The following is a 15,065-nucleotide window of genomic DNA, read 5'->3' on the forward strand; positions in this document are numbered from 1 at the left end:
AACGCCCAGAGGAAGGGAAAAAAAAAAAGATGACCAAATTACTAGCCAAATATAACTACTTTTCAAATGTTTATGTAAAACACAGAGATGTCTTTTATTAAGAGTATAAATTATGTTTTAAATACTCACAGCTGCTTGGGAGTCTTGCTCTTGGTTAATTCCTGGACCAGAAAAGTACCAAATGCAAATGATGGCCGTCCACGTTGTAAATAATATGCAAAATTCAGACGTTCCACTATAGCATATTTATTAACTAGGTCAGGGCTAGAAAAATGTGGCAGATGACTCACTGCGTCTGGGGGGAAAGTGAAGCAGTATTAATCCTCTGCACCTCACCATGATTAATTGCAAATCTGCACGTGGAAAACTTAGCTCTGCAATGGTGAAAGAAAACCAGTTGCAGGACACTTGGGTGGCTCAGTTGGTTACATGTCTGACTCTTGATTTTGGCTCAGGTCATATCTCCGGGTCATGATATCAAGCCCCGTGTTGGGCTCCATGCTCAGGGGGAATCTGGTTGAGATTCATTTTCTCCCTCTCCCTCTGCCCCAGCTTGCACATGCGTTCTCTAATAAATAAATAAGTCTTAAAAAAAGAAAAAAACAGTTGCTATAGTCATTTTGTACCACTGTGTATTACTCTGAACCACCAAAATGTAATAGTTCATTTTAATGTGTAGAAGTAGCCCATTTTATTTTTTAAATTTATTTATTTTAGAGAGAGAGCAAGCATATGTCAGGGGGGGAGGGGCAGAGGGAGAGGGAGAGAATCTCAAGCAGACTCCCCTCTGAGTGGGGAACCCAACGCAGGGTGCAGACCCACAACCTTGAGATCATGACCTGAGCTGAAATCAAGAGTCAGATGCTTAACTGACTGAACCACCCAGGCGCCCCAGCCCCCCATATTATACAAAAATATGTATCCAAGAAGCTGCATAAAAACTTATAAATTATGCTTTTTCCTCAACTTGTTATTTTAGATGTCTTAATTCTGCATTTGATGATCCTTTAAGTCACAATGGCAATAATCCTTTAGCTATAACATCTCTAAGGATCTGCAAAAGGAGCTTTTTAATTTATTCATGGAGCTCATTACACAATGAAATCCCTTAACATTTTTATGAGTCCTCTATACGCCAAGGCCAACTCCCTGTACCTTTCTCCAGTATACAGTGTAAGAACATCCTTTTCTCCGTATTAATGCCCTCCTCAATTTCCTTTTGTTATCATTATACTTTCTGATGTATTCAGAGCACTTTATTATCTATATGATGGTACCACCTTTCTCAGGCCAGCAGAGTAGCTCAAAGTTCCTCTGTGCCCATGAAAATAGCAGAAGATATGTGGATGTGATAAGTTAGTATGAAAGAACTCCTCCTGTTAGACAAGCCCTAATCTTTAATCGCCACTTAACCACTCACTACTATAAAAAAAAAAAAAATGAAATAACACTTTGAACTGTTAAGGAACAAGCTCTGGAAAATAGTGCATCTGCTTTTATTTTCAAAGTTCAAAGCTTATTTCTGAAAAAACGTTTCATCCTCCTGTGGCATTCAAGGACTTTTTATATTGTGACTTGGCTCTTAAAAAAAAAAAAAAAAAAGACTTGAAGAGTTGAGAGGCATCTGTCAACTTTCCAAGTTATTACTTAAAAGTACACCCCCTTTGAGACTAAAAAAAAAAAATTGTGACATGCCTTATCTATATTCTTTTGGAGCTCACAGTGATTTTGGTAACTTATTACATATAAAACTGTTCATTCATTCATTAAATATTTGCTGAGTACATGTAAAGTATATAGCACAATCTGGGGCCAAGTGAGCTAACTTGAGTTTTTAATCCAAATAAGACCCTGATTTTTTAGCAACTGGGGGCTAGCACGGAGAGCACGTGCAAGAGAAAATTCTACCCAAAGGGAAAGTTTTCTCCTGCCTGTCACAGAAGCCAAGTCACCTCGCAGTCACCCTACATCTCTTTTCAATGGTAAGATCATATGAAAAAAGAAGCAAATATTCTAATTAAAGACAATTCTCCAATTTTATAAATCCACATTATGTTTTCATAATTGTTTCATTTACTTTGTGCTTTATTTCCTCAAATATGTTTTAAACTTCTTAACACCAGGCAGGGAATACATCTTCAACTTCCTCTCTGTTCCCCTAATGTACCTAGTACGGTGCTCATTTTCCACAAAGGGGTCAGGACTCTGGCTAAGTGCTGGAGTTGGAGGCATTAAAACAGGGCAGGGGATTTGGTCTACACTCTAGTAGGAACTTCCCAGAGATTAATTAGAGTATTTTCACTTGAAAATGCAATACGTACTACTTTATTCAGCTTTCAACAAATATTTATTGAACATCTACTGTAGGCTGGGAACTCCCCTGAGCCTTGGGCACTAGGTAAATTAAATCTACTGAAATTTGAACTTACAAAACCAACACATTAGAAAATTCATTTTTATGCATGTCAGTAAATATTTACAGGGCATACATGCTAAGTGCTCATTTGAAGCCTACTTCAGAGCAATTTCACAGCAGAGGCACCGCAGGTACCAGGATATTAAAGGCTAACTCTAAATTTAAAAGTAAAAAAGTAGAGTTTAAGAATAGCATAAAAAAAAAAAAAAATCAGAGAAAGGCTTATAGCCTAAAGAGAACAGTAGTGTGTATGCATCTGGTGCTCACCATGTGCCAGCAACTGCAAGAGCTTTTTAAATGCCTTGTCTCCTTTCATTCTCAGGTAATATGTGAGGTGGGCACTGTTATTAACCTTATTTTATAGGAAATTGAAGAGACGTTAAATCACTTACCCAAGGTCATACAGCTATTACAGGTCGAGCCAGGATTTGCCTAATGCCTACACCTATGCTCTTAACCTTTATTAACACTATACTGCAAACAAACAGGGATTTGGGGAAAGGGAGAAATTTAAGCAGATAGGTACAGCTTACATTTCCCAGCAAGGATAGCACTAGTGACGCACTATAATTACTTTTAACTCACAACATGTTTTCAATTCAGTCTCCTAGAAAATGTTTTCCATTGGAATGCATCTTCATTTTTGAAATGGAAAACAGTGAAAAAAACTGGATTGGCTTTATGTAAATTAACTTCTACTGTCAACACTGCTGAAATACTTCTAAAGCCCTAGGTACCTGGAATGACTTACCTCCTATAGCCAGTGTGTTGGCAGACTGCCAGCCAAACAATCTGCTAGGGTCAAAGGGCAACAGTGACTGAAAAAGTGGAAAAGTCAGAGTTAAAAGTTAAGTGATTCTAAAGTAAGTAAACAAAATTGTATGAAAAGACTTCACAAGTAGTCCGCTTCCCTTCTCCAACATTATCTTTCTGGACTTAAATTCTGAATGCAGCTTAAAAAAAAAAAGAATGCATGAGACACTTTCCTATGTTAATAAAAATAGAGCCAGCTATGTTCCTTTTAAAGACTCTTTTCGGGGCGCCTGGGTGGCTCAGTCGTTAAGCGTCTGCCTTCGGCTCAGGTCATGATCCCAGGGTCCTGGGATCGAGCCCCACATCGGGCTCCCTGCTCGCTGGGAAGCCTGCTTCTCCCTCTCCCGCTCCCCCTGCTTGTGTTCCTGCTCTCGCTATCTCTCTCTCTGTCAAATAAATAAATAAAACCTTTAAAAAAAAAATAATAAAGACTCTTCTCACTTCAAACTATATCTGCAAAGTACACTCTCTTTTGGTTGAAGCATCATCCATTATAATGTAACATGGACTTTTGAAATGCTTTTGGAATCCAAACCCAAGAGGACTAAGAGGCTAGACAGTGGTACCATGTAAACAGGACAAGGTGAGCTAAGGCTGGTCTGGAAAGGGAATCGGGAGACAAGTAGATCAAAGGTTAGAGGAATGTGATGAACAAATCACCACCACCAACAAAGAAAAGAGTGGAGTAAGGTTAAGCCAGTCAGAAAAGGTTTGAAAGCAGGGAGCCGTGGCTGTTTGAAATTTGTCTAGGCCAAAGATATAGCAAAGACTACAAACAGATGGTAGGAAAGATAAAGGAGAAAATTTAAAAAACCTTTAAGTCACGATTTGGGTGGCTAAGGTAAGAGCAGCTTTGATTTAAAATCATGGGAGAATTTATGGTCTATTAAGGAAGGACTACTTTTCATAAAGTAACAGGATTAAAACTGCATGGGTCAACTTGAAAACAGAACAAAGAACAACCTGAAATCACTTATGTTTTAGGCTGATTGAATAGGTAGTAAAACTATGTTTTTATACAATCCACTTATACATAGTTGACAGTGGTGCTACTGGTCTGCAATGAGATGAGAAGTTTGCGATAAATTTAAATGCAGCTAACTACTTCCCGCTTCCAGAGAGTCTTGCTAAATTCTCTCCCTCTCTCTTACACACACACACACACACACACACACACACACACACACAGAAAGCCTGCTGAACTGAACATGACACAGATTTATAGAATAGTCTAAGATCGTAACGTCATCACATACCAGCAACAAGCAGTTCATGGCCTGGCAGCCATCCAGGGACCACATTTTTGAGTAGGACTACTCTATAAATTAAGGACTGTACACATTAGAGAGATTTTGTACCTTTATAGATTATAGAGCTTATGTTGAATTAAGGACACTGTGGGAATATGTGCACCCAGAGAAAAAAAGCAAAAGCCCTTTGAAACGAGAAATGAACAGAAGAATGTGTTCATCATGGAGGATCTGAGTAGGTTTCAGGGAATCTGAATTCCTCTGAAATAGAAGCAAAATTATACATGTATGTGCAATTTTTCTGGGTAGAAGACTCCTAACTCGCTCATATTCTTAAAGAGATCTCTGTCCTGAAAAAGGTTAAGAAGCACTGATTTAAATAAACAAATAGCCCTATTCATTGAGAAGAGAGAGAAGTTATCAGGAGTAGAATGAAGTGGCTTTTGAGGAAGGCAGCAGGCAAACACGCTGGCCAACTGTCGGTCTGCTCTCAGAGCCATTCCCACCATTCTCTCCTGTTCTGCAGAGAACTGCATTTCCCAAGCGCCTCTGCCCCTTGGCTACCAGACAGGTTTTTGCCAAGAGAGACAACATGGGAGATTAAAGGTGGGAAGAGGGAAGAAACCAGGATATTTTCTATCTCCTTTGCTTTCTGGGGTATCTCCTCCAAGGTTCCAGCTCTACCCTCCACATTCCCCGCTCAGGGGAACAGGCAGCCTGGCTGTGAGTTTAGTTGTTCCCAGAGACGGGCCCGGCCTCTGGGTTCTGCTAACACTACTTTCTCGCACTGTTCTTGCAGCGTTAGGGGTGTTGGTGGCTTCCTTGTCAGTTTTTGACTTGTCTCACCATCGCATGTTTGGATTCCCCATTCTGCTATGACTGTGTAAGTAATTACCTACGTTAAAATGTCCTCCATGCTACAGACCCAGAGGGGGTTTCAGTTTTCCTGGCTGACCCCTGACTGATACTCCTCAGTACCGTACCTGAATAAGGTGGTAAAGCGTAATATCGGGTGGCAGGACATTAGAGGCAGTGTATTGTGGGAAGAGAGCAGTTTTTAGCTTGGGATAAGGAGTTAATGCCATCTTCAGTAACTGGGGATCTACTTTCTTCAAACAGGTCTCATTTTCATCATTCTGAACAACCTAAATAAAAAGATCACATGATACAGAGTAAGGTTTTTCTCTTCTCCAAATTTAAGTCTTTTTTTCACAAGAGTGAAACAAGGTTAGCTTGAAAAACTACATGGTAGTGAAGAAAACATTGGTCAAGGAGTCACAAGCCAATAGTTTTAGTTCTGGTTCTAAGAAAAACTAGCTGGTGACCTTGGGCCAGATATTTAACAGCAGGCCTCAGTTTCCTACAAAATTAGGAAGTTCAACTAGATCAGTGGTTTTCAAACTACATGTGAAAATATTGTTTGAAAAAAGTCTCTGCTACTAAAGTATTTAAAATATTTAAGTAGTAAGTAAATGTCTTTAAAGGGAAAAAAACTACTAGACTAGACTAGATGACTCCTACCCAGGTCCTTCTCCCTCAGCTCTCAAGTTATTCTAAGACTAATTTCTGACAGGTGATTAAAAACAGAGGCATAGATAACCATATGAATTAAAATATATTGCAATAATCTGGAAGAGGTGGTATTATATTATCAGTAAGAAGCTTTTAAAGATTTTTATTAAACTGCATTCTTCAGTTCCCTGTAATGAGGCATACTATGTACTTTCAAAAAAGCAGAGATGGGCCAGTTTCCACTGGGTCCCTCAGAAGAGTTTATATGGATAGCTAAAAATTATGATTTCCTTTTTGCCTATTAATTCCCAAGCCACACATCTAAAGTACAGTTACTCCCAGGAGCAATCAGATCCTGATTCTATCCCTAAAACAAACCTGAAGTTTAGAAAACAAAGGTTAAAAAAAAAAATCTCTATACCACATATTAATTCCTTTCCAACTTAAGTGAATATAATACAAAATTTAAAAACTTCATCCTTGTTTTATGCCCTTTAATAAAATGAAATACTTATGTAAGTGGTTGTATTTGAATATCAAAGGAGTCTAAAAGATCCATAGTTATTTCCACTAAATTTAAAATCAGTCCTATTTTACCATAATAGGTAAAAGTGCTATCCATACCTGGCTGACACCCCCAGGGGCATACATTGTCGTAGCAAGGGCCAGGAGGGTATGTCCTTCCAATAGCATACTGCTTATACTGGCCTGGTTGCTGGGAATCAGTATCTGAGCATTTGCAAGGCTAGCCTGGAAGATCAGTTTGGGATCTGAAAAATAAAAGAGTAGGTTTTTCTCCTTAAGAGAAAGAATTACATAATTCTGAGGAAGAAAATTTTTAACTCTATCCACAGAAGGAGGTACTTTCTAAGATGAAAAGCAATAGGAAAACATCATAAAGGGGGAAAAAAATGAAAGATTTGTCCACATAAAGTAAAAACTTCTATTCAGACAATTGAGACAAACAAGTGTTGAAACAAACAGAAGAAAATTGAAAGGTAATAAACTAGGGGGGAAATTTTAACAACAAATTAACAGCAAATGACAACCTAAGGATTAATGTCTTCAGCAAAGAGTTCATACAAATCAATGCCCAAAATGCTGACTCTAACAGATAAGTAGACAAAGTAAATACCTATTTACAAAGGAGGAAATATAAATGTCTGACATATAAAAATATGTAGTTCGTTAGCAATAAAGAAATGCAAAAATCAGATGCCATATATTCCTTATCAACAAAAATAATCATCCTCAAGCACACAGCTGGTCAGGGCACAAAGAAGCTGGGACTTATGGATAAAATGCTCTAATTCCCCTGAAAAGCAATCTGGCCTTATAGCAAGAACCTTCAAAATGTATATAACCTTTGATCCAGTAATTTCATATCCAGGAACCTATCTGTACTAAGGAAATCATCTGAAACAAAGACAAAAATTTTATGTTCAAATATACAAAAGACTATTATTTATGATAGAAAAAAATTGAGACTAGCCTCAGTGTCAAAAGATGAGAGAGCAGTATATTAGGTAACAGTACATCCATATGATGAAATATTATGTAGACATAAAATAGTCATTGTCTCTAAGAACACAGGAAAATTCTTATAACTATTATATGAAAAAAGCAATATATAAATACATAGACATTTCTAGTTGTATCCCTAGTACTTAGAGACTGTCACAATGTGGGAGCTTAATAAATATTTGTTGGATGAATGAAATATAATATAGACCAGGCTAAAAAAAAGTATAGAGAAAATAGCTAGAACAAAATACATTAAAATATATCAAGAGGTGCCTGTAGATGATTATCTACCTAGGCTATCTGCCTGCGGAGTTTTATCTTCTAGATAGTTGTCTGTGGCCTCCAATTTTTCTTTACAACGAACATGTATTATTTTATAATCAGCATCAAAAAAAACCCAAAATAAAACATAACAAAAAACCCAATCCACATTAAGAAAAAAGTTTTTATTTGGGGAAAAAAACAGGAATTCCATAAAAGCTTGGCTGTTGATATTTCTTGCCTGTATAGTGGCTCAGCCTGTCCCCTTTCTAGAGACAATCTCTGGAATACCAGCTAATCCCTCAAGGGGGCGGGGGGGGTGTCCCAGGGCTCTTCTGATTCTAACTGGAGCCAAACTCTCCTTCAGGAGCTCTACTACAGAAGCCACAAGAATCCCACAAGCACTGTGGATTTTTTTTTCTTCCATATGGAGTTACTTACTAAAGGATTCAGGGCAGGCACCTGGCAGACAGACCACTTCTTCACAGAAAAAGAGTGTCCATCTACCAGAGAGCAGGAATTCAGCCTGTGATAAACTGGAGAGATGAAAGATATCCAAAGACAACCCAGCATGAGGCTGAGGGGGAAGGGCACACACGCACACATGCCATTTGGCTTTTTTTGGCTGGAGAGAGGGAAACATTTTTGGTCTTCTGCTTCTTAAATAAAACTTGAGCCTAGGCTATAGTCAGATATTTGTCTAGAGCCAAGTGATTTATTTAGAACTCACCAATTAAATGCCATTCAACAGACATTTAGCAAAAAAAAAAAAAAAAAATTAGAATTTTTTAAAAAAGATTTATTTTAAAGAAAGAGAGCAGAGTGGGAAGGGCAGAGGGAGAGGGAGAGGAAGAGAGAATCTCAAGCAGAGGCTGTGCTGAGTACAGAGCCTGACAGGGGGCTTGATCTCTAGACCCTGAGTTCATGACCTGAGCAGAAACCAAGAGTCCAACACTTAACTGACTGTGCCACCCAGGTGCCTGTAGCCAAAGAAGTATTTGTATTTTAATACAGTACGCCCATACCTGTTAAATTACTGGAAACTTGTCGACACTGAACTAAAAATTCAAACCAAGGGTAAGCTTCATGTAATTCTTTTTTTTCCAAAAAGGGACAATTTGAAGGGCTCAGTCTGTATATAAAACAAAAGAACAAATTCTGGTTAACATACAGCATAAGACAATTATAAACATGTTTGCTCAAATGATAATGAGCTTTAAAAAAGGAACTTTGGAATTAAAAGTAAATGTAACATATATTCCTTGTGTTGTGCTTTATATACTCCATATGATCTGGAAATAAAGAAGAATTTAGAGACAGATAATTTTATTTATAATGTCTTTACTTCCATGATGAAATTTTACCAACCCTATAAAATTAACAGATACCTTGTCCTTTCAGATACTTTACATTTTATTGTATTTTTAATTTATTTGAGAGAGAGAGAGAGAGAGAGAGAGAATGAGTGAGGGGAGGGGCAGAGGGAGAAGCAGACTCCCCGCTGAGCAGGGAGCCCGATGTGGGGCTCGATCCCAGGACGCTGAGATCATGACCTGAGCTGAAGGCAGACACTTAACCAATTGAGCCACCCAGGTGCCCCTTATTGTATTTTTTTTAAACATCAAAAACACTTTAGCATTTTCAAACTTCAGAGGTTTTTGAAAAGTTTTACACACTACAGAGAAGCTAGGACTGAGGAATTCAGTCTCAGAATACATCCTCTGAATTTGACTTTTACATCTTCTCTTGCCAGTAGCTTTGGGGAAAAAATTCCTGTGTCTAAATAAGCCTCAATGGTATGAACTGGAAAAATATCATCTGTTTGAATTCCTAGTCTTTAATACACAAAATAAAATAAAAATGTTCTCATTAGCACATTAAGTGTGGGCTCTGCAATAAAACCTAAGTAGAATTAAATCTGGCTGTACCATTTACTAGAACTGTACACCTTAAGGCATACACTCTCAACACTCCAGTTCCCTCACCTGTGGAATGGAGATGGGAGTAACCACCTCATAGGACTTTTGGGAATATTAGATGAATCAGTGCACATCAAGCACTTAGCCTAGTGCCAAGAACACTGCATACTCATATAATAGAGACTACAATTCTTTGTATTACTGAGCCAACAGTAATTTACAGTGGCCACATATGATTCTGCAGGTTGATCTTGGGCAGGTACGTACTGATGTATATTCACCTATCTAAACAAATTGTAGAGCATATCTAACATACCTCATAGTGGTTATGAATTCAAAATTGTTTAACACTCATTTGTCTGGGAATGAAGGTACCAAAGAACTGCAAGTTAACTTTTAGAATTTTCCCCTCTTTTAAGCTTCTATAGCATTTCTTTCATTTTATTCCCTCTAGTTATTTAAAAGGTTAACAGAGATGTTACAGGATTAACATCACCAAAAACACATGATAAGCATTTAGTTGAATGCAGCATTGAACTAAGGTACCAAGTGCTGGAGCTGGCAAGGGAGGTGGGGAGCTACAGCAAAAAGACCAACATTCTTCAAGTGAAAGTTTAGCATTTTCCTAAAAGTCATGTTTAGAAGTAGTATGGAAAGAGGAAACGTGAAGATCTGCTCAAAGACAAATCAGTTCTCAGTACTCACTTGTAACAGTCAAGATAGACATAGAGAAGATACTGCAGACCGTGCTCCAAACAATAGAGAATGAAGTGAGAATGGAAATCCCAACCTTCCTTGGATCTGTAGTCTTGAATGGGGAGAGCATCTTGCATCACACCCCCGATGCGGTTCAGTCTTAGCAGGAAGAGTTCAAAGTCTTCTAGTTCAGACTTAAGAAAAATCCCATTCCTGTTGAGGTTTCAGAGATGGCAAGTTACAAAGTTGCCAGATTCAGAGCAGACCAAACCACTTCCATTGTTGAAGTCTCAACTACTTAAAAATAAGGATTTACAAATTAAGACTGCCAAGTCTCACTCTACAATGATGTTGACTATATTTTTGCTAGTTCTGATGAAGGTTCACACACCACTTTAATATTTAAAGGTAGTAATGATAGTCTAGAGTTAACTTAAATATTTCAAAAACCTAATCTATCTCCATTTTGTGTGTGTGTGTGGTTTTGACTGGTACTATACAATCCACTTTGGCAACAGTGGTTAGCTCTTGAAGCTAGAGGCTTTAACCACCGAAATTTCCAAAATAGTGTAACAAAATTGTTAAAAAAAAACCAAAAGAAGTAGAATAATTTAACTAGACCAACTACTAAACAAGAATAGAAATTTGCATTTAAATATTACTTTTTACAAATTTACTGTAAAGTATATGTACCAAAGGAGTATAGAACCTATGTAATGTGGCATTTAAAGAAACACTATGTAACCATTACCCATATAATAGATTATACCTGGAAGCCCTTGGTGTATTCCTCCCACTGCATGTCCTTTGCTACCCCCAGAGCTAACCACTATCCTGATTTTGTAATAACCATTCCCTACCTTTATTCATAGTTTTACCCACTCGTATATGTAACCCGAAATAATATATGGTAGGGTTTTGCCTATTTTAAACTTTATATATAAATGGTACATTCCGGATATATTGTTCTGAGTCTTATTTCTCATATTCAACATTGTGTGATTTATCCATGCTGATACCTGCGACTACAGTTTGTTCCTTTTCATTGTTATATAATATTCCACTGTGTGATTATAATACATTTTATCTATCTACTCTCTACCTTTGACGGTCATTACAGGTGCTCCTAGATTTTTGGTAAAGCAAATTTACATTTCCATTTGTGCTTCCTCTTTTGTGAAATGCCTATGTGCTCTGTTATCTTTCCCCTCCAGATCCAAGCTCTACTCTTCTCCTGCTCTCTATCCCCAGAGGATCACCTGGACAGAAGACTCCAGGGTCCTCAGGCTTCCATTTTGGTTCACCCTATGGGAAATCACCATCAGATGATAAGAGTCAGAAAAAAGAAAGGATGGGGATACCTTGGCTCTCTCTGGGCTAGATGACTGCATGTTGGCTGACGCTCTCCATCAGGGGACACAACTCATGCCGGGCAGTTCTCTAGGTCTCGGTAACTATTCCTTTACCCTCTAGGCGTTTAGAAAGCATACCCTAGTCCCAGAGTCATGAAGATATTCTTCAACATCTTCTAAAAGGTTTATAGTTTCACATTTGTCATTTAGATTTTCTACTTGGAATTGATTGTATACATGATAGAAAGCAGAAAGCCCAATTTAATTTCCCCCCCCACATTGCTATCCAGTTATCCTAACCCCCTTTGTCGAAAAACTGTTCTTTGCCCACTGTGCAGTGCCACCTTTGTCATATATAAAGTGAGCATACATGCAGAAGTTTGTTTCTATGCTCATTATAAATAAATAGAATAAGGTTTTATATCTGATAGGGCAAGTTCTTTTTCAGAGCTATTCTTGAGCCTCTCCATTTTCATATAAATACTTATAATCACCTTGTTAAAATCCACAAGAAAACCTGCTGGGATTTTTATTGAGATGGCATTATTCTAACGATCAACTTCGGAAGAATCCACGACAGGCTTGTCTTGCTCCACGTCTAAAGAGAATGTTTGTGATGTTTCACCATCAAGCATATTGTTAGCTAGAAGATTTTTTTAGATACCCCTTTCAAGTTAAGGAAATTTGTCTCTTCTTAGTTTGCTAATATGTAGCTTTTATTAATTGATGCTGAATTTTATCAAATGCTGTTCTGTATCTAGCAGGGATTTTTTTCCCTTTAATCTGTTGCTATAGATGTCATTAATTCATTAATGTCATAATTCATGTTAAGTCATACATATATTAGCTTTTTAAGCAATCAAATACTAAGCTATATATCTGATAAGCATTCAAGTTATACGCAATTTTACTTCTGGTAAACAAGAAGAGGATTTAGTGCAGTGGAAAGAACAGTGAACAGAAAGTCAGGGGTAAAAGAACTGAAGTCTGAAGTCTGGCCTGGGCAAAGCTCTTCTCTAGATCTCACTCCCCCATCTTCAGGTTGGGTAGGGCAATACAGCTATACCTCCCCAATAAGTATAAATATACAATAAAATAAATACACGGGGAATAGCTTTATAAAACTTAAAAATTAACATACATGTTATTGTCTCCTTATATTATTTTTATAGCTTGGGAAGACAGATTAGGTGTAGCCATATGAGATGTGCTGATATTCAATCATTTTTGACCCATATGGCAAGTTCGCATGGTTCAATCTAACAGAATCATTTTTAGCAATGAATTAAAATGTTAAAGTCTCCATCACTTCAAGAGCTACTTCCCCTCACAAATTTCTTAACTGAGCAGTTCTCTTTAGTTCAAACCACATGCAGCATACAGCTGGGAGAAGAGTGGCAGACGTTACTCAATGCTAAGGTATCCTCATCTCAGCTCTTGCCACTTAGTCCTCGTCGCTGCACTGACAGCTGACCATTTCTACACCAAAGCACATTTAATGATTTGGGAAAAACCTTCACCTACAACTTGAGAGCCTATTCACTACGACATGATATTAAATGCATGTGATTTTAAAACCTCAATGGATGATAACACCCTTACCGTTCTGAATACTACGAAATGACCTTGTGTTGGGTTTATGGCATTTCAGAGCAAAAATTACACCATTATTTTTTATTGCCCTTCCTTGTATTCATCCCCACAGTGACAATACCTGGCCAGCTGATCTAAAATTTCATTCCTCATGTAGCTGTTGCAGCAAGTATGCCGATCGATAACATCAACAGTCAGAAGGGGCCATCTGTTCTGCTCAAGCGAAGCACAACTGTTCTGAGTCTGAAATTCTCCAATCCACAAGATAATGCTTGACCAGTCATGGCGAGCTGTGAGATAGCTCCAGAGGGCTTCAGGAGAATACGATTTGTATTCTGCAGTAAAAATAAAATACATTTAGGGGCGCCTGGGTGGCTCAGTTGGTTGAGTGGCTGCCTTCGGCTCAGGTCGTGATCCTGGAGTCTCGGGATCGAGTCCCGCATCAGGCTCCCTGCTCAGCAGGGAGTCTGCTTCTCCCTCTGACCCTCCTCCCTCTCGTGCTCTCTATCATTCTCTCTCTCTCTCTCTCTCAATAAATAAATAAAAATCTTTAAAAAAAAATAAAATACATTTAAAAAAAAGAAAGTACATCTTAAAATAGCAATGAATTATGATTATTGACACGAAACAACACTAATTAACTGAACAGATATGATGATCTGCACAAATATTTATGTAACATGAATTATTCAGGCCCTCTGCTTATTTTACTATTTTCCTCTTTAGTGCTCATTTCATAATAAGTCAGCTGCAGGAAGAGCTAAATGTTGTTCTCATTACTACAGTGGTTAAACAAAACTTGGAAATTAGCTGTGTATTTCACTTATCTTTTCAGGCCTCTTCTTCCCTTTTCTTCTCCTTAATATAAATAAAAACTTTACCCTTCTATGAATTACCACTGTTTGTCCCCAGAGCCCTGGTGTGATATAGATCCTTGGTACACAAGAAGAAATATGAAGACTATTTGTGGAAAAACAAAGATTTTGTCATTTTGAGGCTGGGAAGAGAATTCTTAGCTTTGAAATCTCAATTCACTGAACCACATGGCTTTTCTATTCCAGTATCACATTAGAAATCCCCTACAAAAATCTTAAGAGGTCTTAACACAATGACTTGCATTTTAAAGCAACTATGTTTCCTCCAAAAGGAGTTCTAAAATGGAGACTCATGGAACTATTCAAATACCAATGCCTAATTTAATCCTCATTCAATATGTTAGATTTTAGGTTCTTTCACACTTGCCTTCTGGACTTATCCTGGGGAGAAGGATGGATTCTTGTGTTAGCTGATTCCACCACTGAGCCCAATTTAACACAACTCTATGGTCCTGTTTGTTAAATTTATCTTTGGGATATTTCAGGAGTGAGTCCAAAACAGATTTGTGCTTGAAAATATCCTGTTCCTTTATCCAATACCTACAACAGTGATATAAATGTTTTTAATTTTGGAGGGAAAAGCATCATTCTTTTTTATCTGTTTATGAACTTCTACTCTTTTAGCAAACACATAATTCAATACTCTCATTTTTGTATCTGTTATCTTAAAAATATGTATGTGATTATACACATATGGAAATGACAGGAAATTCCTGAGTCCTCTCTGGATGATACAAGTTTCATCTTCATAGAGAATGTAAGTTCAGTTCCACATAAAAAAAAAAAATCTGTGCTCACTAACAATTATAAACTAAACACTGTCCACAGTATTTTTTCCATATTATCAAAAGTGG

At 37.6% G+C, this 15,065-nt stretch overlaps 1 protein-coding gene across 1 annotated transcript in view; it reads right to left on the minus strand.

Moving 5' to 3' along the window:
* SPG11 (SPG11 vesicle trafficking associated, spatacsin) overlaps positions 1 to 15,065 on the minus strand; it is an 82,184-nt gene that overhangs the window by 37,459 nt on the left and 29,660 nt on the right. The window contains 8 exon segments of the mRNA XM_088024772.1: positions 130 to 295; positions 3,168 to 3,234; positions 5,463 to 5,624; positions 6,616 to 6,761; positions 8,802 to 8,908; positions 10,401 to 10,604; positions 13,458 to 13,671; positions 14,579 to 14,751. Coding sequence (XP_087880898.1) covers positions 130 to 295; positions 3,168 to 3,234; positions 5,463 to 5,624; positions 6,616 to 6,761; positions 8,802 to 8,908; positions 10,401 to 10,604; positions 13,458 to 13,671; positions 14,579 to 14,751 — 1,239 coding nt within the window.

Source organism: Eumetopias jubatus, unplaced genomic scaffold (genome assembly GCF_037043125.1).
Source record: "Eumetopias jubatus isolate StellerSeaLion01/CBP00866 unplaced genomic scaffold, mEumJub1_p1.0 scaffold_7, whole genome shotgun sequence".
Taxonomy (NCBI): Eukaryota; Metazoa; Chordata; class Mammalia; order Carnivora; family Otariidae; genus Eumetopias; species Eumetopias jubatus.